This window comes from Lontra canadensis, unplaced genomic scaffold, assembly GCF_010015895.1.
Source record: "Lontra canadensis isolate GAN:19392208 unplaced genomic scaffold, GSC_riverotter_1.0 scaffold38, whole genome shotgun sequence".
Classification (NCBI taxonomy): domain Eukaryota; kingdom Metazoa; phylum Chordata; class Mammalia; order Carnivora; family Mustelidae; genus Lontra; species Lontra canadensis.
The window spans coordinates 3051291-3073911 of record NW_022631032.1 but is presented as its reverse complement, the minus strand read 5'-3'; the positions used below and the strand labels follow the sequence as shown (position 1 = coordinate 3073911).

At 38.6% G+C, this 22621-nt stretch overlaps 1 protein-coding gene across 2 annotated transcripts in view; it reads right to left on the bottom strand.

The window, feature by feature from the left end:
- Positions 1–22621, bottom strand: part of PCYT1A (phosphate cytidylyltransferase 1, choline, alpha) — a 50987-nt gene that overhangs the window by 6925 nt on the left and 21441 nt on the right. For both annotated transcript variants that reach the window (XM_032869378.1, XM_032869377.1), the window contains exons 2-6: positions 20918–21044; positions 8012–8111; positions 3770–3886; positions 2505–2656; positions 511–589 (exon numbers count right to left, since the gene is read on the bottom strand). In XM_032869378.1, the coding sequence (XP_032725269.1) occupies positions 511–589; positions 2505–2656; positions 3770–3886; positions 8012–8111; positions 20918–21034 (565 nt within the window). In that variant the 5' untranslated portion in view covers positions 21035–21044. The remainder of the gene's footprint in view (positions 1–510; positions 590–2504; positions 2657–3769; positions 3887–8011; positions 8112–20917; positions 21045–22621) is intronic.

The following is a 22621-nucleotide window of genomic DNA, read 5'->3' as shown; positions in this document are numbered from 1 at the left end:
AATCAAAGGCTAGGGGTAAGGAAAGGAAGATCTATATGGCCCTAATATTAAAATATGTATATATATTTTAGTCCCACTGAGCCACCCAGGCACCCCAAACAAACAAAATCTTAAAAAAAAAGGGGGCACCTGGGTGGCTCAGTGGGTTAAGCCTCTGCCTTCGGCTCAGGTCATGATCCCAGGGTTCTGGGATCAAGCCCCACATCGGGCTCTCTGCTCGGCAGGGAACCTGCTTCCCTTCCTCTCTCTCTGCCTGCCTCTCTGCCTACCTGTGATCTCTGTCTGTCAAATAAATAAATAAAATCTTTAAAAAAAAAAAAAGTAGATGCTTAGACCGCGAATTGATGGATATCAGTGCTATGCTCACCTAAACCTCTTATCTGAAGTGTGATTGAAAGTAGATATTGAATTTCTAAGTGCATAAATTTTCCTTTGCAATGTAGCAATGTCATTGATTCTCTGTTGCTGCCTGAGACTTCATAAAGTGAGGATGTAGATCAGCTTACTTACCTGCTTCCTTGATGTGCTTATAAACATCATCGCTCCCAGCAGAAGAATAAGGGATGTCATCATGGGCTACAAAATCAATCTGAAATAAGGAAACATCATTTAAAACTGAGGATCAATGACATCAGAAAGAACCAGTAAATATTCCCCCAGAAAATACTCTCCCAGATTCAAAATAAAGGACAAGGAGAGGCCAGGCCTCAAGTGGACTTTTTTTCTTTATCTCTCTTTGCCTTGCTTTATAAATTCTGTGATTCATTCATAAGCCACACAATTTAAATTTTTTATCTATTTATCACTCATAAATATGAAGTTGATCAGTTTCTTTTTTTTTTTAGCTAATTTTCCTGGTCTACTGGAAGTGCTACCCTTACACTGCACACCAGTCACCATGCTGTAGTAAACACGACTGGAGGATTTGCTAGTGTGTTAGTGACTGGAGCTGAGGAAATCTCCCCATCCTCCTGGGTCTATAAAGATTGTCAAATAAGGTTTCTAAAAATATGCAAAAGAGGTCACTTCTTCCTTAGCTGGTTTCTCTCTCAGACCATGAGATGAGAGGGAATATAAAAATAGCAACCAAGAGCCCTTTTACTAGAACAGATACATCTATACTCCTGAGGAATGTGAAACTCAAAGCCATAAAAGACATTTAGGTCTTGGGTTCTATCATTTTACTACTGTCAATACCTCTTGCAACAGTGAGAAGCGATCAATAGCATGGGATCAATAATCTTTCAGAGAGATATGCTAACCTTACTTAGTCATTCCTACGTAGGCCATATGCCTTTTACTAATGTAATTGCTAATACGACTATACCTAATTCCCAGAAGCCAGTAGTGTGAAGCATGCCTATCAGAACTGTGTCAGAGACTCTCAGCTAACATCCTGCTTACCTATGAACAATTTGTCAGGGATTGATAGGCTGCAAAGTGAAAATAAGAATGGTGGCCAAGTAAGACTGCTGGCTGAGAATTCACTGCTAACAAAGAGAAAAGGGAAGTTAAAAGTTCCTCTAACCTCTTCTGCCTGAGCCTGCCTGGCTCTGGTTGCTGAAAATAATCTTATTCACCACCTTTAGTATCACTGGCTCGCAAGTATTGATATAGAAAAGCTAGAGAACTATGAAAGGTCTGTCCTAATCCCAAATAGTTTTAACAGATACCCTTTAGCTTCAGGCCTACTGCCAAGTATTGGTTTTAAAGCACTTTGGCTACTTTTGTTCTTTCTGCCTCACTGAACAGCTCACCTTTGACATTCCACATACTCCTGCTGAGAACTGACAATATGCTTGCTGGTTTCTCAAGCTTGGGGACCTCAACCTGACCTGATAAACTCTTCTCACCTTCTCACCTTGTAGAGGAAACCTGTTTCTTTAACATGAGAATTAAAAGGAGTGAGGGGTTTTATACTACTAACTCAATGAGTAAAAATGAGAAACCTCCTGGTTTCTGATGCTATACAACTTCTAGCCCAAAATCAAAGCCATGAAACTAGATTTAAGTCAATATATAAGAGAACTCTATGTTTATCCATCTTGTTTCCTGGAACTCTCTGAGAGCACAGCTCAGGCTCTGTATATTTTATAGGACTGGTATGTTAGGAGGATGGACACATTCATAGTGTGGGGGTATAAAAATCACTTAACTGAAGAGTTCAGTTTCTAGCCCTGCTACTGTGTATCCTGGACCAGGTTATTTGGTCTCTCTGGCTCTATTCTCATATGTAAAGTAGAAAGAATAGCTACCCAATAAGATTGTTTTGGGGAGCAAATGAAATATAATGGATATAAAAGTGCTTATAAACCACCAAATACCATATAAATGTCAGGGGTGATCATTATTAGTAGTAATATCACAGTCATCTCCTCTGTGTGAAATTTACATAGAGCACAGAAGTAAAAAAAGGCTAGTGGAAAACTACCCCAAATCACAGAAGTCTTGAGAGTTGAGGGAATTCCAGAACAAGGGATGGGGACGTGTGTTCAGTTTCTTACCCGGTGTTCTGCCAGGAACTCTGGTGTCAAGGTCCAGGGGGCATTCCTCACCACCTCATCCACGTAGCGGCAGTGCTGCACTGCATCGTAGCGCTCGTTTTCATTCATCACCGTGAAGCCTTTGAAGTTGTGCGTAAGCTCATCACTGCAAACTGAGCTCACCACACCATAGAGTTGTAAGTCAAAGTCCTCTTTGCTTAACCATTCCTCAGTCACCAACCTCTCCCATTTCCTATGACTGTAACCAATCTTCCCACCAGAGAAGAATTTCCTGGGTCCAGCTCAATCTGAGTAACAATGCTTTTCCTAATCCAAGATATACCTTCAGGATCAAGTACTCACAAAAAGTATGTTCACATTTTGGAGAGAAGATAAAACAAGGGCCTAAAATCTTTGGCTTTGAAATTAACCTCCTGTGAATTTATGCATCACTTAAGTTTTTAAAAATGTTTTCATGTATTTTCATAAGACTGTATTAGACCACATAACATTTGCTTAACAGACTTTTGCACTTCAGTTGATTCAAAATGATAAACAGGGCTGCCTGGGTGGCTCAGTCAGCTGAGCATCTGATGCTTGGTTTCAGCTTAGGTCATGGTCTCAGGGTTCTGGGATCAAGCCCTGTGTCAGGCTCCGTGTGCAGCACAGGCTGCTTGTCCTTCTCCCTCCCTCACTGCTTACCCACCTCCCACACCCCTCCCACACACTTGCTCTCAAATAAATAAACAAAATCTTAAAAAAAAAAGACAAACTAAATCTAGAATAAATGCTGTTCTTAAGTAGGCCATAGGGGTCACTGTTGCTCCCAAAACTGCAGAAACTCAGCTAAAAACACTGAGATAAAAACTGGACCTCTCAGGTCAGAGTGCTTGGAGCTTTTCTCACCAGGTTTATATAATTCATACACTTCATGTTTTAGAGAGGCTGTTTCATATCTCTCATTTAAAAACCAAAACAAGGGGCCCCTGGGTGGCTCAGTGGGTTAAGCCTCTGCCTTTGACTCAGGTCATGATCTTATAGTCTTGGAATCAAGCCCTGCATTGGGCTCCCTGCTCAGCAGGGAGCCAGCTTCCCCCTCTCCCTCTGCCTGCCTCTCTGCCTACTTGTGACCTTTCTTTCTGTCAAATAAACAAATAATCTTTTAAAAAATAAAAATAAATAAATACAAAAACAAGAGCCAGTATTCATGTTACAATAGGAGAAAAAGGCTACTATAATTTTTTTTTTTTCTGGAAAGCACCTAAAGTCATCAGATGTTTTCTTACCTCCCACAATGAGGTATGTATTAGGGAAAAGGTTCTTTGCTTGCATCAGAGCCCGAGCATGACCACAGTGAAATAAGTCAAATATTCCATCAGCATAAACTCTCACAGGCCGATCACCTAAATCCAAAGGAAAGAATTTATCACAAAAACACACTGATTCAATACCTCATATTTGACGAATGGAAAGGACACTGTGTTCCATCTTTGCATATCCCTCTCTCAAGGTGCTCTCTGGATATTCACTCTAATGGAAGGGTGGGTTGGGGTTGTGAGGAATAATATCACAGACTTCTTTGGCTCCAAAGACACTTTTGACATCACATCCATTGAGTCTGTTAGGCTGATTTCATCAAACTGCTCATGGAACTGGATTCATGATTGCTTTTTCTTGAAGTTATTTTAGAAGTAAATGGGAAAGGGTGGCTGGGTGGCTCAGTCAGTTAAGTGTTTGTCTTCTGCTCAGGTCATGATCTTAGGGTCCTAGGATTGATCCCCGAATCAGGCTCTGCCCAGCGGGGAGTCTGCTTCTCTCTCTCCCTCTGCCACTTGTGTTCTCTTGCTTGCTCTCTCATTTTCAGGCTGCTTGATTACTAATAACTAAGCTTTGCTTTGAAAATAAACCTCCCTCCAATTGCCCAGTAGTAAGAAGTGATCCATAGGGGTGAGACAAAGAAGGTGAAAGGGGTGAAGGTAAGTATCAGTTACCAATTTATGGCTTCTCAGTCCCAGTCACCCTCAATACCCACTCTGTGATAACAGATGGGATTCCTTCAAGTATTTCTCCCTGACAGCGAGCATGATATTATACTTTCTCAGTAGAGGGCGATATACTAAGTATTTGAAAGTCAAATATAAATCCTATAGGACTTTTTTTTTTTTCTCCATTAGTGAGAGTAACAGAGACCAGATTGTCAATTTATTAGTAGTAGTGGACTATGAAAGAAAAGCCAAGAAATGACTTATTGGAGGTACAAGACTAATACCACACACACTGAGAATGGAATTGACATTACCAGTTCCTTATGCTTCAAATAATAAATCTAACAAGTCCTAGGAACATATTCCCATATGTGAATAAAAGAAGAGTATTTAACTCTTAACTGCTATAGAAGCAGAAAATAACATTAGGAACAGCTATATCATTCTGGGAAAGAAGGGGAGACTCATCAGATATACCATACCGAAGGGAGGGGTAAGACACATCTCCTTCCTTGAGGACAATGAAACAAAGAGGAGAAAACTGGTTCTCAGGTTTGTGGACATTTCTTTCCAGATAGCTTTATCCATAAATAAGTAGCTTTTTTTTTTTTTAAGATTTTATTTATTTATTTGACACAGAGAGATCACAAGTAGGCAGAGAGGCAGGCAGAGTGAGAGGGGAGAAGCAGGCTCCCCGCTGAGCAGAGAGCCCGATGTGGGGCTCGATCCCAGGACCCTGGGATCATGACCTGAGCTGAAGGCAGAGGCTTTAATCCACTGAGCCACCCAGGCGCCCAATAAGTAGCTTTTAAACTGAGAAATTATACACTGGTGATAGAAATATAAGTTGGTACAAAAATTTTAAGGGCAATTAGAGGGGAGCCTCAGCAGGAGTCTGCTTCTCCCTTCCCCTACTTGTGCATGTGCACAGTATATGCATGCTCTCTCTCAAATAAATAAATAAAATCTTTTTAAAAAAGGCAATTAGACAATATCTATTAAAAGACAAATAAATGCTTTTACGCTTTTTTTCTGGAAAGCACCTAAAGTCATCAGATGTTTTCTTATCTCCTACAACGGCCCAGCTATTCCAATTCTAGAAACTTATTTCACAGATAGATTTGTAAATATGTATGTTACTCAATGCAGCATAGTTTGTAATAATAAAAGTTTGGAAACAGCCTAAATTTCAATGGAAGGACTGAATGTACCATGATACACCCACTAAAAGGGTGGGAGGGAGGGATACTGGGTGACTGTGAGATAGTGGTAATAGGAAGACATTTCATTCTGTGCCCTGTTTGTACTTTATGAATGTTACGCCATGGGAATGTACTGATTTTATAATACAGGAAATAAAATTTTTAAATAAAATAGATATGCCAGTACAATGAAAAACAAATAATATAATAGATTTAAGAGTCAGAAAAATTAGAGCTCCAGCTTAACTACCAGCAACCCTCTTCTGTAATGCTAACCTTTTTAAGACTCCGTTTCTTCATCCATAAAACAAAGCAAACGAAAACATAACCTGAGGAGCATAATGTCTTCTACATCCTAGAAATCATAACCATGAAGTAACTAACAAAGCATAGAATACAAAAATTAAGAATATTTGTTGTTTCTCTGACATTAGCGTACAGCTGGGCAAAGCAAGAGGAGGGGGATTTAGCTCCATAAACATATTTCCAGGATGGTGGAAAGAGTAAAGAATGCTGCTGATCAACTGGCTGTTTGCCAGAGTTAATCATCTGGTTATCAAGCCACGTCACCACCGAACCCTTTCTCAGACCAAACTCCAGATGTGCTTCTTGCCCTCTTCAGTGTTTCCCCAGCCTCCTAAACTCTCAATTCCCCATGACTTACCCCCCAAGTCTTTGGCAAACCCAGACTAATAAAGTAACCAAATGGCCAGAAGAGACCACCGTTGAATGAGAAAATGCGGGAACAAAGCACAGGTTATTCATTCTTTTTTTTTTTTTATTTATTTTTATTTTTTTTATTTATTTATTTGTCAGAGAGAGAGAGAACACAAGCAGGCAGAGCAGCAGGCAGAGGCAGAGAGAGAAGCAGGCTCCCCACTGAGCAAGGAGCCCGATGTGGGACTCGATCCCAGGACTCTGGGATCATGACCTGAGCCGAAGGCAGTGGCTTAACCAACTGAGCCACCCAGGCGTCCCAGGTTATTCATTCTTTTACCAAGTGTCTACTGGCCAGGATGACCAAATCCTGATTCATATGTTGTCTCAGCATATTATTAAGCGCAACCCCCTTTCACTTTCAAAATGGTCCTGATTTGTATTATAAATTATAGTCCTTGCATCACTGCTGGCTAAATAAATACATGTTCTCCTTTAGGCAGAACCGACCTGTGTTTCAATTTTTGTATATATTTTTGATATATCCATCTTCTGATATATCGTCTCAAATACCTATCACCGAAACTTCTGTTCTGACACCTTCCACTGCCCTTCAGACTTTGCCTTTTTCCCCCTTTCTCCTAGAAAACATACTGCTGACTGTTTTCTTTCATCTTCCAGAAGAAATAAGCTTTTCATCTCTTCAGCCATATTTGTTTTTGCTCTGGGTAGTGAGTTTTCTCCTAGATTATACCAACTTCTTTCTTGTATTCCCTTAACCTCCCTAGTGAAAACATGGTATGTGGTGGGGAAGGATGCCCCCTTGTACTAGTTATTGGTTTAAAATTCATTAATTGTGGCATGTGTAGATTCTTTATTGGTTTACTCCTTGTCCAACACTGGCATGAATAGTCCTGTGGTCATTTCATATAAGACTGAACAGATGGAATGCGATATAGGAGAAGAACTAGAGACCAAATCAGACCTGCAAACTTTATAGGCTAATGTGTGATTCTTTTTTCCACCTAAAATGCAATCAGATTGCCAGTAGCCTTCTATTATTTATAACTAATGTCTACGAAGAGCAGCATCACTCCAGGGTGAAAAGAACACAAAGATGGAACAACTTGGGCTTTAGTTTCAGTTCTATCACTAATTATTTGTTTTACTATAGGAGAACTTTCACTTCTTAGTTTCTGTGGACTTCAATTTCTTCATGTATACAATGAAGAGATGATAAAGTAGATAATCTGAAAAAAATGACTTATAAAATTCTATTCTAAAATTGTTAAAAATTAAATTAGTTGGTGCTTGTTAATTATAAGCTTCAAAACTTGGGAATAGTACACACGCACACACAAACATTTTATGTACCACAGGTGGTTTGTGGACAGATTACCAATAAGCTGGGTAATACAGCTAATGTGATCAGATCTGAGTGAGGTACCACATTCTGAATGTGTGTTATCAGAGAGAACATGAAAATATCTTGCCTTCAGCAGGTCTACTATCACATCTGAATGTGACCCTTGAACTGTTTGATGGCATTTTGAAATTTGACCTGCTGCCACTACACCATTCTGTTGTCATTTTACCCTATCCCATTGGCTTGCTTATTACTCAAGGGGAGTAGTAAGAGTTAAAAACAAGAGTAAAACAACACTAAAATTAAGCATTTACTTACAAGGAGTTCCTCTGCTGGCTTCTTCCATAGTTACCCTGACATAGGGCTTACTAAAGTCGACCTCAATTTCATCAGAAAAAGGAGCTGGCTGCTGTAAGCCCTTAAGAGGAAAGTGAAGGAAAACAAAGTTAAGTTTGATGGTACAGACTGAAATACCCCCAAAATGGCAGCTTTAAAGAACAACCAGTTATTCAATATACTGGTGATTAAATCATATAACAATAGAAAAAAAAGGCATTTCAAAATGGCAAGTGAAAGTTGCAACCTTTTACCAAATGGGTAAATCAGTAAATCATGATATGAAAGATAAATGTCTTACTGGTGATTTCAGGGTAATATTGAGCGAGGTGCCTGGGAAAACTAGGCACAGTCCCAACTAACTGGGTCCTAAATACCAGCTCCTCCGCTGTCTGGCAGAACACACGACCCTGTTCTATGTGATGAAACTGCCAAAGTTCTTAAGCACATTTTCAACTATGGGATTTCAACTAGGGGACTGGCTAGGCAAATAGCTCCTGTATGCTTTATCAATTGTGATTATCACTGTATAATGCTTTACACTGTAAGTATGTTCTAATGCTCACAACAGCCCTGTGAGGCAAGAAGTACAATAATTCTCAATTTAAAGATGAGGAAAACAAGGTTCAAAGAAATTATATGAATTATATGCAATTACTTAGAAGCAAAGCTGAAATAAGAATGCAGGAATGCTCTTTCCTCTACAGAGGAAAGTCTTAAGAGTTTTTGTTAATACTCTTAAGTATTTTATTCTATTTGTTGCTATTGTGAAGGGAATTGTTTTTCTTAACTTTATTTTTGGATTGTTCCTTGCTAGTATATAAAAATGCAAATTGATTTATAAATGCAAATGTGTCTGTGTGTATAATTTCAGATGATTTTGTATATTGATTGTGGCCCTGTGACTTTGCTAAACTCAATTATTAGTTGAAGCACTTTGGTAGATTCCTTAGGATTTTCTACATATGAGATCATGTCATCTATGACTAAAGATGTTCTACTTCTTTCCAATCTGGATGCCTTTAATTTCCTTTTTATTATCCCTTATTGTCTTAGGTGGAATCTCTAGCATAATGGTGAACAAAAGTAACAAGGACAAATATCTTAGGGGTGAAGTATGCAATCTTTTACCATTAAATATTATGTTAACTGTACGTTTTTTTGTGGATGCCATTTATCAACTGAGGAATTGCCCTCCTTTTTGCAATTTGTTGAGAGTTTTTATAATAAATAGGTGTTGGATTTTGTCACATGCTTTTTCTGCATTACTGAAACAATCAAATTCTGGTTTTGTCTTTTGTTACTTATGGTGTATTAGATTAACTGATTTTAGGATGTCAAACCAACCTTACATTCCAGAGTGAAATCCCCCTTGGTCATACTATATAAATCTTTTTATATCTTCCTAGATTTGTTAATATATTGTTAAGGATTTTTGCATGTAATTTCATGAGAAATTTTTAACTATGGTTTCCTTTTCTTGTGCTTTTTTTCTCCCCTGGGTTTGATGTTTGGTTTCATAAAATGGGATAGAAAGCATTCTCTATTTTCTGAAACTGTTCAGAATAGGAAACTATTTCTTCCTTAAATATTTGGAAGAATTGATCAATCAAGCAGCTGGGACTGGTCTTGTCTTTGTGGGAAGATTTTTAAAAATTAATTCATTTTTTTTTTTTTAACTTGGGATAAGTCCATTCAGATTTTCTATTTCATTTTGGGTTAGTCTTGATAATTTGTCTCTTCCTAGGAATGTCTATTTTATTTAAATTGTCAAATTTTTTTTGGCATTCAGTTGTTTATAACATTCCCTTATCTGTTGGGCTATAGTAATGTTGGCTTAGAATTTTAAATTCTAAATAGATTACTTCATGATTGGGCTGAATCCAGGGACTGGGAAGACATTGTTTTGTTTTGTTTTCAGATAAGGATTGACTTTTTATAATTAGGTTTTAGATTTTTATTTATTTGAGAGAGAATGAGTAGAGGGAGAGGCAGAAGGGTAGAATCCTCAAGCAGACTCCCACCCTGGGTACAGAGCCTGACTCAGGGTTCACCATGAGATCATAACCTAAGAGAAACTAAGAGTTGGATGCTCAACTGACTGAGACACCCAGGCGGCATGCTTTAAGACTAACTTTTAAAATTAAAATGCATTTCTTTTTGAGGCACCTGGGTGGCTCAGTTGGTTGGGTGTCCAACTCTTGATTTCAGCTCAGGTCATGATCTCAGGATCGTAAGCAGGAAGCCTGCTTAAGATTCTCTCTCCTCCTCTTCCTCTGCCCCTCCCCACTGTATGTTTGCTCTCTCTCTAAAAATAAATAAATCTTTAAAAAAAGTTTCTTTTTACAAATCACTTCTATAATTAGCTTAGTTTAAGATATGCTAAAGCTGGGGTGCCTGGGTGGCTCAGTGGGTTAAGCCTCTGCCTTCAGCTCAGGTCATGATCCCAGAGTCCTGGGATGGAGCCCCGCATTGGGCTCTCTGCTCAGTGGGGAGCCTGCTTCTTCCTCTCTCTGCCTGTCTCTCTGCCTACTTGTGATCTCTGTCAAATAAATAAGTAAAATCTTAAAAAAAAAAAAAAGCATATGCTATTCACAAAATAATACATAATTTATGATTCTATCTATATAAAGTTCAAAAACAGGTAAAGCTAATCTATAATGACTAGGAAACCACATGAAAAGGAGGAAATTTAGATAAAGTGGATACTGACAAGCAGGGATGTGAGAGTCTTCTGGGAATACTGGTGATTACATGTGTGTATGTGTGTGTGTGTGTATATATATATATATCTACATATATATATATATGTAAAAACATATTGAGCTGTACACTTAAGGTTTGTGCACTCTACTCTATGTAAGTTATTACCTCAAGCAACAAAGGATATTTGGGCATAAAAAGGAATGCAGTACTGATACATGCTACAACAGGAATCCTGAAATCTTGAAAACATTATGCTAAGTGAAAGAAGCTTGCCACAAAAGACCACTTATTGTATGATTCCATTTATATATAATGTCCAGAATAAAAAAATTTATACAGAAAGTAAATTAGTGGTTATACAGGGCTTGGAGGATTATGGAGAAAGGAAGAGTGACTGCTAATGGGTACTAGGCTTCTCTCTGGGGTGACAGAAATGTTCCAAAATAGATTATATGACGGTTGTCCACTCTGAATATTCTAAAAACCATTCCTTGCACACTTTAAATGGGTATGTGCATTATAATTGTATATGAATTATATCAATAGTTTATATATATTTATATATAAAAACAGGTAAAAATCTATAAAACAAATAGAAAAAAAGTGTTAATTAACAATAGTACGTATAGATCAAAGACAAGCTTTACTGTGTCTCTTAAAGTTATTACCAGTGGTGTACTGGAGTTGGTTGTTAAATATTCAGGAATTTTGTGGGCCAGTTATTAAATCACTGGTAATCTGATCTCAGCCACAGAAATCAGCAAATGCTACATATCAGAGGGTTTTTTCCCCTGTTGTGAGCCAGTTTACTAGGACACCACTAGTCATTTTGCATACTGAGAAAGAGACCAGTTCAGGGACGCCTGGGTGGCTCAGTGGGTTAAAGCCTCTGCCTTCAGCTCAGGTCATGATCCCAGGGTCCTGGGATTGAGCCCTGCATCGGACTCTCTGCTCAGTGGGGAGCCTGCTTCCCTTCCTCTCTCTCTGCCTGCCTCTCTGCCTACTTGTGATCTCTGTCAAATAAATAAAAATTGTTTAACAAAAAAAAAAAAAAAATAAAGAGACCAGTTCAGAGGTTATTATAGGGAGAAGAAAATAGACTTACAGATTTTTCCATTAATGTTGCAGTGGGAGTACAAAGGGTGGCAGACTTTATAAAGAAGGAATGGGTAGAATATGGTAAAAAGAAAAAATACTGTCACAAGAAAAAAGAGGCATTTACAATGAATTTTTGAACTGAAAATAAGATTGTAGTACCAGTAGTATAGTAGCAGGAATGGGGATGTTTTTTAAAAAAGGAGTTGAGATCAAAGAAAATGACAACTGAGATAAGTCTTTGAATTTGTTGATTCAAATGACTATTTAGAGACCTTCTAGAATATATTAATAAAAGAACACCAGTGCCTTTAAGAAAACTGGAAGAAAAGGAAAAAAGTAGTAATAATCTCTCATTAGATATGTGTATCTATAAAAGGAATGAGAAAAACTGAAAGGTACCTAGAGGAGACAGAAAGATCAAGTGACTTTTTTTTAAGTTAAGGACATCTGTACATATCCAAGAGAGAGTAAAAGAAGCCAGAGACTGAAAATACTGGAGAAGGAAAAACAGAAGAGTCTAGAGAAATGGTACAGAATGGCTTCAAAGGAAAGCAGGGGGGAAAGTACTAGCTTTAGAAATAAGAAGTTTCATCCTTTTCTAAAAGCAGAAAGGAAGGTGATAAAAGGACAATGTTAGATGTAAAGAGGAAAGACACACAAATTTGTATCTGATGTCCTCAACTGGTATAGTAAGAAGGACATGAAGTGTTCTTTGAAAATAGGGAGGTTGGAATGAGACTGAAAGCTTGAGGAAGGTAGAAAATATGTGGAATAGCTATTGTGGGAAATGTACCAGAGGATCAGCAAATAACTAATGGAACTATTGAGCACTTTACTAAGGCCAGATCAAGCTAGAAACATTAATCTAGAGAAGGTCAAGTTAACAGGTCTAGGAAGAGAAACTGAAAAATCTATAGTTAGGCCACTGAAAATGGAAGGGAGGCAGAAGTGGGAAGTGAAGAAAAGGTAAAAGGATCTGGACATTTCTCCAAAGAAGATATACGAATGCCCCAAAAACCCATGGAAAGGTGCTCAACAATGTTAGTCATCATGGAAATGCAAATGAAAACCACAATGATACCACTTCACACCCACTAGGATGGCTATGAGCAAAAACACTGGCAATAACCGTGATGGCAAGAATGTGGAGAAACCGGAACCTTCACACACTGCTGCTGTGAATGTAAACTGGTGCCCAACTCTGGAAAACAGTTCTTCAAAGTGTTAAACACAGAATACCATATGATCCAGAAATTACACTCCTGGTTATATAACCAAAAAGATGAAAACAAAGATTTTATTTTATTATTATTCTTTAAAATAGGCTCTATGCCCAACATGGGGCTTGAATTCAGGACCTCAAGATCAAAAATCACACAGTCCTGTGAGACTGACTGGGCCAGCCAGGTGCCCCTGAAACACACACACACACACACACACACACACACACACACAAACCTATACATGAATAATGTTCATGAAAGCATTATTTACAATAGCCAAGAAGTGGAAACAATCCAAATGTGCATCAACTGATGAATGGATAAACAAAATGGTATGTCTATGTGTAATATAAAAAGGAGTGCAGTATTGGGTGCCTGGGTGGCTCAGTGGGTTAAGCCGCTGCCTTCGGCTCAGGTCATGATCTCAGGGTCCTGGGATCGAGTCCCGCATCGGGCTCTCTGCTCAGCAGGGAGCCTGCTTCCCTCTCTCTCTCTCTCTCTGCCTGCCTCTCTGCCTACTTGTGATCTCTCTCTGTGAAATAAATAAATAAAATCTTTAAAAAAAAAAAAAAAAAAAAAAAAAAAAGGAGTGCAGTATTAATACATGCTACCACCTGGATGGACCTTGAAAACAATGTTAAATATAAGAAGCCAGATAAAAAAGGCCGCATACTTTAAGATTCCATTTATATGAAATGTCCAAAATAGACAAAGACCTAGAGAAATGTAGATTAGTGGTTGCCAGGGAATAGGCTGAGGGGATGGGTAGGTGATTGCTAATAGATATGGGGCTTCTATTTGTGGTGATGAAAATGTTCTGAAATTAGATAGTGGTGATGGTTGCATAACATTGTGAATACACTAAAAAAACCACTGAACTGCACATTTTTTAATGGTTTAAACAGTGAATTTTATGTTATATTAATTTAATCTCAATTTAAAAAGATACATTAAAGTATCCTATATTTCAAGGCACCTGGGTGGCTGTCAATTAAGTGTCCAACTCTTGATTTCAGCTCAGGTTATGATCTCAGGGTCCTGGGATCAAGCCCTATGTCAGGCTCCATGGTCAGCACAGAGTTCTGCTTGGGATTCTCTCTCTCCCTCTCTCTCTGTCCCTCCCCCCACTCAAGCATACCCACGTTCCTTCTCTTTCTCTCTTTAAAACAAATAAAAAAAAATCTTAAAAAAAAAAAGCATCCTTTTACAACTGTTTCTTCAATCTTCCCTGTATACTGTGTATGTACCAAGGCAGAAAGCAAATGCAGGTATCCCTCCTGGCTGGGATTTCAATTCTTCCTAAGTATAGAAAATGAAACCTAAAGTTCTTCAACTACAACAAATCAGCAAAATCTCTCTCTCCAGAATTGCCTCCAGTTAGAATGAATAGTATTTCTAAAAATATCTGTCTAAAAACAGCATCTCTAGAAACTAAGCCTTATAAAAGTAGGACTAAGTATTTCTACCTTTATTCTCCTAAAACACACCTCCTTCATTTTAACCTTAATGGAATCCTACAGCATATTATTTTCAAGTCATTTAACTATCTGATCATGAAGCATAAGTGAAAGGGCATGGATTTAGAACTTGAAAAAACTTAGATCTAAATCCCAACTCTAGGCATGCCTGGGCGGCTCAGTAGGTTAAATGTCTGCCTTCAGCTCAGGTCATGATCCCAGGGTCCTGGGATTGAGTCCCACATCGGGCTCCTTGCTCAGTGGGGAGCCTGCTGTTGCCCCTGCTTGTGGACTCTCTCTCTCTCTCTCTCTCTGTGACATAATAAATAAACTCTTTCAAAAAAAATAAATAAATCCTAACTCCATCACTTAATAGCTGTGAAATCACAGCTTTCATTTTCTCTTAAATGGAATATAATACCTGCCCCACAAGGTGGCTACAAGGATTAAATAAAAGAGCATATGTAAAGCAACTAGCGCAACGTTTCACATATAGTGGCACTCAACGAATTTAGGTCATCATCAACGTGAGCTCATTTTCTCTCCCATTCTATGGCACACAGGTTTCATTATGCCAACAAAATTAACTAAATTGTATTAATCTAAGAGATTAGATTCTAGATGCCATATCGTTTCTAATTCTGTACAAATTATAACTAATACTATTATAACAATTAATAATCACCATCTCCAAATTATGAATGATTTTCTGAATACAATATTGCTTTCATAGAAACTTTTTCCTGATTATGTCTGCATATATTAACTCACTATTCTTCAAAATTCCACTGAAAGAGATGAGATTCTGGTGTCCTTAAGAATAAGGAATGGAGGGGTGCCTGGGTGGCTCATTGGGTTAAAGCCTCTGCCTTCAGCTCAGGTCATGATCCCCGGGTCCTGGGATCGAGCCCTGCATCGCTCTCTCTGCTCAGTAAGGAGCCTGTTTCCTCCTCTCTCTCTGCCTGCCTGTCTGTCTACTTGTGATCTCTGTCAAATAAATAAATAAATAAATCTTAAAAAAAAAAAAAAAAAGAGGAATGGAGATAAATCAGATTATGACTAGAACTTGGTATTGGCTTCCCAGTACTCTACTTCCAAGGATTCTTAAACATTTTTTAGCAGAAACTTTCACAATGACACAGAGAAACAATTCCCTTTTACCCAAACATGCTGCACAAATGTTAATAGGTCTTACTGAGATCCATTTTTTTTGCCCATAATGCTAGGGGAAAGGCTGTAAAGTCAAGAGGAATACTGAGAAAGAAGGCATAAGGAACAAAGCAAAAAGATTCCATGCCCTGGGGATGGGAAGGAAGGAAGGGAGGGAGGGAGGAGGAAGCAAGGAACAAACAAAAGAAAAAAGGAGGAAGGGGGAAGTGGGGAGAGGGGGAGAGAAGGAAGGAAAAAGAAAAGAAAAGCAATAATTCTCCGACTCCTACTGCCATTTCAGTGAAGGTAAACAATGAGCTCATGCATCTAATCCCTATTTGGATGTCTCCTAGATCTTCTAAGTTGAACTTGTACTAAATCAAAATCATCTTTCTCCTAATTCATCTTTCTGTATTTCTACTTCAAGTAAGAAGCACCCCATCTATACAATCTACCTAGGACTGAAATCTAGGAGTCATCTTTAACACCTCTTATCCTTTACATCCTGATGTCCAAGGATTGTCTATTTTACCCCTTAAAAACTTAAAATTGTAGTTTAAGTTCTCATTATCTCCAGCCTGGATCATTACAACAATCTCACAACTAGTCCTTTGGTTTCTGTCAATCCCTGTTTCAACTAATCCTTTCCAAAACAATCAGAATGATCTTCTAAACTACAAATCTGATCACATTATCCACAGGATAAAGTTCAAACTCCTAAGCATAGCACACAAGATTCTTCATAATCAGCCTCTTGCTTTCCTTATCTATTCCAGATTTTTATCCCGAACTTTTTTAAGATTTTATTTATTTATTTGACAGACAGAGATGACAAGTAGGCAGAGAGGCAGGCAGAGAGAGAGGAAGGGAAGCAGGCTTCCTGCTGGGCAGAGAGCCCAATGTGGGGCTCGATCCCAGGACCCTGAAATCATGACCTGAGCTGAAGGCAGAGGCTTAACCCACTGAGTCACCCAGGCCGTTGGATTTTTTTTTTTTTTTTCAGTGGGTTCTATGACCAGCATGGAGCCCAACATGAAACTTGAACTCATAACCATGAGATCAAGACCCGAGCTGAGATCAAGTGTCAGGTGCTTAACCAACTGAGCCACCCAGGTGCCCCTTGTCCGTTTCTTGAATTCCTATTTATCCTTCAAAGTTCAACTCAGAAATAATCTCATTGAAGCTTTTCCAAAACCACTGTCCCCACCTCTAGAGATCAAAGTTTATCTGTTGCTCCCCTAGGCAGCCATTGTACTTCTTTCTTCTATTTAGCTCTTCCATTTTGTATCTTTTTTCTTTTTTTAGAAAGAGAATATGTAAGCAGGGGAGGGGCTGAGGGAAAAGGAGAAAGAATTCTAAGTAGGGTCCCTGCTCACCACAGAGCCTGTGTGGAGCTCAACCTCACAACCCTGATATCATGACCTGAGCCGAAATCTAGAGTCAGATGCTTAACTAACTGAGCCACCCAAGCGCTCCTCATTCAGTACCTTATTTATCTATTTTCTATTTCCCCTATTTGTCTGTGAGGTTTTTTTTTTTTTTTTTTTTTTTTTTTAGATCTTTCTTTCCTTCTTTGAGAGAGAGAGAGAGCGAGAGCACACAGAGGGAGAAGGAAAGGGAGAAACAGACTCCCTGTTGAACAGAGAGCCTGATGCAGGGTTCAATCCCAGAACCCTGGAATCATGACCTGAGCCCAAGGCAGAGGCTTTAACCCACTGAGCCACCCAGGCACCCCATCTGTGAACCTCTTAAAGGCAAGGTCATCTTTTCATCTTTGCATCTCTAATGCATAGCAACTGGCAAACAGATGTTCTCAATATGAGATTGTGAAATCTCCATTAGCAGACCTGTTGCCAGTTTGTGATTTATTTCTACATATGATAAATATTAAAATAGGCTAAAAGTCTTATTCTTCATAAATATCTTTGTGATTTTTTTTATTGTACCTTTAGAAACATCTGTATCAGTAAATTCCTTATACTTATAAGCAAAACTAGCCATAACGTTATACCTTTATTTTTCCTCAATTATTTTCTCTCTTCTTTCCAATTCATTCTGACCCACCACCCCAGCTACTAATACTTGGTGATGCTCCCAACTTCTTTCCTCCTTTCAAGGAAAAAAAACAAACCAAAAAACAAACAAACAAACAAAAAAAAACAATAAAAACCTCTTCGGAGGGGTGCCTGGGTGGCTCAGTGGGTTAAATTTAAAGCCTCTGCCTTCGGCTCAGGTCATGATCCCAGGGTCCTGGGATGGAGCCCCACATCGGGCTCTCTGCTCAGCAGGGAGCCTGCTTCCTCCTCTCTCTCTCTCTCTCTCTGCCTGTTTCTCTGCCTACTTGTGATCTCTCTCAAATAGATAAATAAAGTCTTTAAAAAAATAAAACTCTTTGCAGCTCTGAGCTATAGAGCTCCATATTAGGCTCACATCTCTCAAAAGGAAGGTCTTATTTATCTTTATACTCCTATTACCTACTGACCATGCCACACTGTGTATGATAAAATCTTGTTTGCTCAACTCAAATGTCAACTAATGAGTGGATAAGCAAAATGTGGTATGTGATGGAATATTATTTGTTAACAAAAAGAAATCAAGTACAAATACATGCTACAACATTAATTAATCTTAAAAACATGCTCAACATTAATGAATCTTGAAAACATGCTCAGTGAAAAGAAACCGGCCACAAGACTATGTATTGTACATATGCCATTTATATGTAATGTTCAGAATAGGAAAATTCTATAGAGAACTAGAGTGATTTCCAGAGGCTGGAAGTTAGGAAGTAATGGGAATTGACTGCGAATGGGGATGGGACTCTTTTGGGAGGTGATGAAAATACTCTAAAATTTGTTGTGGTGATGGCTGCACTACTCTAAATATACCCCAAACCACTGAACTGTACAGTTTAAATGGGTGGATTATATGATCTCAATATAACTGTTATTACAAAAAAGGAAAAAAAATCTTGTTTGCTTTTGCTACAGAGCTGAAAAGGGGTCAGAGATAGAATGTACAAGTGTACAACAGAGATGACAAACAAGTTTATTTAGCAGACACTCCTCACTAGGGTTGGTACAGCCTGTTGGATGAGTGGATCTTTGACCATTAGCGCATGCTAAATAGCCAGTGTGTACCAGAGAGGAATGTGGAGTAAGTAGGAAGTCACTCAGCTGATTTGTGACATGAATATATGAAGCAAAGTAATTTAAAGCACTGAAATTCCTCAATTCTAAGGCCAAAGAAATTTAAGTCTTTTAAGAGCCCATTCCACTAAGACTGGCTTCCTTTGCTCTATCCTTGGCTATTGTGACTGGCAACAATTATCACCTACTTGGTTATAACTTGCCCTACTCCAATTCTGATGGTGCTTACCATCATCTCCTTAACCTCAATTCTCTGAGAAGCATTCAGAGAAGCATTAACAATGGCCGGTTTTGTTTACTGCTGAGTCATTTTCTGAGTATACTTTCTACAGTGTAGAGAATAATGGTCCTCCAAAGATGTCTACATGTTATTCTCTAGAACCTGTGACTATTGTACCTTACATGGCAAAAGGGCTTTGCAGATATGATTAAATTAAATGATTTTGAGGGTGCCTGGGTGGCTCAGTGGGTAAAGTCTCTGTCTTCAGTTCAGGTCATGATCTCAGGGTCCTGGGATCGAGCCCCGCATCTGGCTCTCTGCTCAGCGGGGAGCCTGCTTCCCCTTCTCCCTCTGTCTGCTACTCTGCCTACTTGTGATCTCTCTCTGTCAAATAAATAAAATCTTTAAAAAAATAAATGATTTTGAAACAGGGTGATTATTCTGGATTATTCAGATATGTTCAATGTAATCATAAGGGTCTCTGTAAGTGAATGAGAGAGGCAGAGAAGTCAGAATCAGCCGAGATGTGATGATAGAAGCAGTAATCAGAGTAATGTGAGTGCTGGCTGGCACCATGAGCAAAGTAATGGGGCAGCCTCTCAAAGATGGAAAAGACAATAAAACAGATTCTCCCTTAGAACCTCCAGCCCTATCAACACTTTGATTTTAGCCCTTTGAAACCCATTTCAGACTTCTGACCTCCAGAACTATAAGATAATATATCTGTATAGTTTTAGGCCACTAAATTTGTGGCAATGTGTTAAGCAGCAATAGAAAACTAATACACTTGCCCCTACCATCAATATCATCATCAATATCAGGCCCAAAGTATATATCTCTTATTGGGGGAATCAAGTTGCTTTTACTGCTCAAGATAAGAGTACTGCTTTGGAACAAATGTTAATTGTGTCAGAGTAAAAATATTTTTCCCTTTGTACTACATGAAGCTCCAGAACTAAAAGTGGAAACCACAGTTTGATCAATGGCTAATGGTCAATATAGGTAAAGAAACACAGAAACATACAATCCTTTCACTGGAATTTTAAAACATGGATTTCATAATATTATGTATCAATAATAACCTCAACTGTGTATGTGGTCTTGGACATGTTTTTTAGGGGAAGCTTAAAGAAGTGTACCAAACCAAGACAGGATGAGCAGTTTGGAACATCAAAGGCTTGGCAGTAGTTAGCAAATATGAGATAATGTCCCAGGGATAAAGGAACACAGGTAGGCAGTAACAGAAAAAGGCTCTCATCTAAGATATAACCAGTAATAGAGTGAAGGAAGGATAGTGGAGGAAAAAAAAAAAAAGACACAGAAAACTAAACACTATGAGCTGACACTAAGATCAGATGGCTGCTCCAATTTCTCTATTCCATTAGTTTTAATTCGATCTTTAATATATATACAACTTCCAAATTTTTCTAACATTCTTTTTTTTTTCTAACATTCTTTTTCCAGTTTCTTTTTTTTTTTTTAATATTTTTTATTTATTTATTTGACAGAGGGAGAGAGATCACAAGTAGGCAGAGAGGCAGGCAGAGGGAGGGGGGAAGCAGGCTCCCTGCTGAGCCGAGAGCCCGATGTGGGGCTCGATCCCAGGACCCTGAGATTATGACCTGGGCTGAAGGCAGAGGCTTAACCCACTGAGCCACCCAGGTGCCCCTCTTTTTCCAGTTTCAATGTAAAGTTCTTGCAACTGAGCAATGAGCTACCATTTGATAAGAAAGCATAACATTTCCAGCAACTGTGAAAATATTATTCACACTATTCATTTTTTCCATTATTTAAGAAGAGTTGTCATATTGATATCATCAATTTTTTATCAGTGTCTACCCTCCCCCTGCCAGGTTAATTGTTCAACAAAGAAATCTCTTCCTTACAACTGCACAGCGTGGCATTTTTGAAGAAATTCCATCTTCTTCTGCTGCCCCATTGGGTCCAGGTACCTCTTTTCTCCTCTTTCTTGTGTTCATTTTGGCTGAACTCTGTGCATCCATCTTCTTTTAACTGGTCATAGAAAGTGAAAAAGAATTTTTTTCTCATTTAAGTGGAGAAAAAGTCTGTTACCAGTATTTCAGAGATGTTAACAGAGATACACTCAGCAAAAGATCAATTCCATAGCACACTTTTCACAACATGAGCCAAATGCATCTGGCAAAAACAACAAAGCTTCAATAAACAAGTGCTCTAGTAGAAATACTGAAATGCCTCTCTGGAACAACAGCCACAATTAATCACCTGACCTTGGAAATTATTACCCTGACCAATGTAGCCTGTATACTAACTGCTAATTCCGTATCCTGACTGAATGTAAAATTTCTAATAACTTGGAGAAAGTTAGTTATACAGACTTTTACCACCACCCCTTATAACATCCCTAGGACATCTGAAGACATAACAAGTAAAAGGAAGTGTGAAAGGTACGTTTTTGGTGCAGATGGGGGGAAAAAAAGAGCTTTTTTAAAAAGAGAGAACAATCACCAATTCCTGGCTTAACATAGCTGGATTTTTCTAAAACTATAAATGCTCTGTAGGTTTCACAGACTACTCCACATGGTTAGAGCTATGAAAATTGTGTAGTCTACTGTATCTTTTAAGTGTCCTTCCTCTTACTTTTCCAATACCCATTTTCCCTTCCTCTTTTAGAGTCAGCACTGTAAGCTTGTTCAGAGCCCCCAACTATTAAACTAATAAAACCCCACCCAAGCTTCTCTTTGCCCCCAGTGTCTCACGTAGCAGAGAGAGCTTCTAGCAACTACCTACCACAGAAAAATTCTAAATAAATGATGTGTCATGTTTAGATGTTGGCTTATGAGGCTTATGCTACCTCTCCTACACCCTGTAAGGATATCTGCATTTTTCTTGGGTATCATAATTTGCACAAATAAGTTAATTTAATAATGATGTAATTTTAGGCATCAGCCAGAAACTGGGGACAGAAGAACTTTAATGTTCAATTGCCATCTCTGCCAAGACATGATACCATGAAAGGTAGAAGAAAGATCCTTAGAGCAGAGATGAAAAACAAAACAAATGCCAGACAGAATGAGGACATTCTACTCCACCTCATTGCCTCTAATAACCTATCCTGAATAAGATGTTCATCTAAACAACTGCAATTGTGCTTTACTTTCTTTCCTCCAGCTAAAGTGGCAATGTGACAAGATCTACAGGAAACCTGACCTAATTCTTAGAGACTAAAGGTAACACCCATGAGTCCTGGCTAAGTATTGGGCTGACATGAAAAATGTCACAGTCTAAAGTGAAAGATGAACACCACCCAGAAACTTCCTTTCATCACAAACCCAAATTAAAATGGAATAAGGGTACTATACATTTAACAAGTTTTCTAGTGATAACGAGAGCTTTTCTTCATTATTGTTATTAATTTTTCTTTCAAAATATCTAAAGGTTATACTATTTCCACCTCACTGGTCTGAGAGGCCTACTAAAAAAGGTAATCAGAAGTGCCGAGATGGTTCAGCCATTTAAACAACTGCCTTTGGCTCAGGTCATGATCCCGGGGTCCTGGGATCAAGTCCCACGTCATCAAGGTCCCTGCTCAGTGGGGAGCCCGCTCCCTC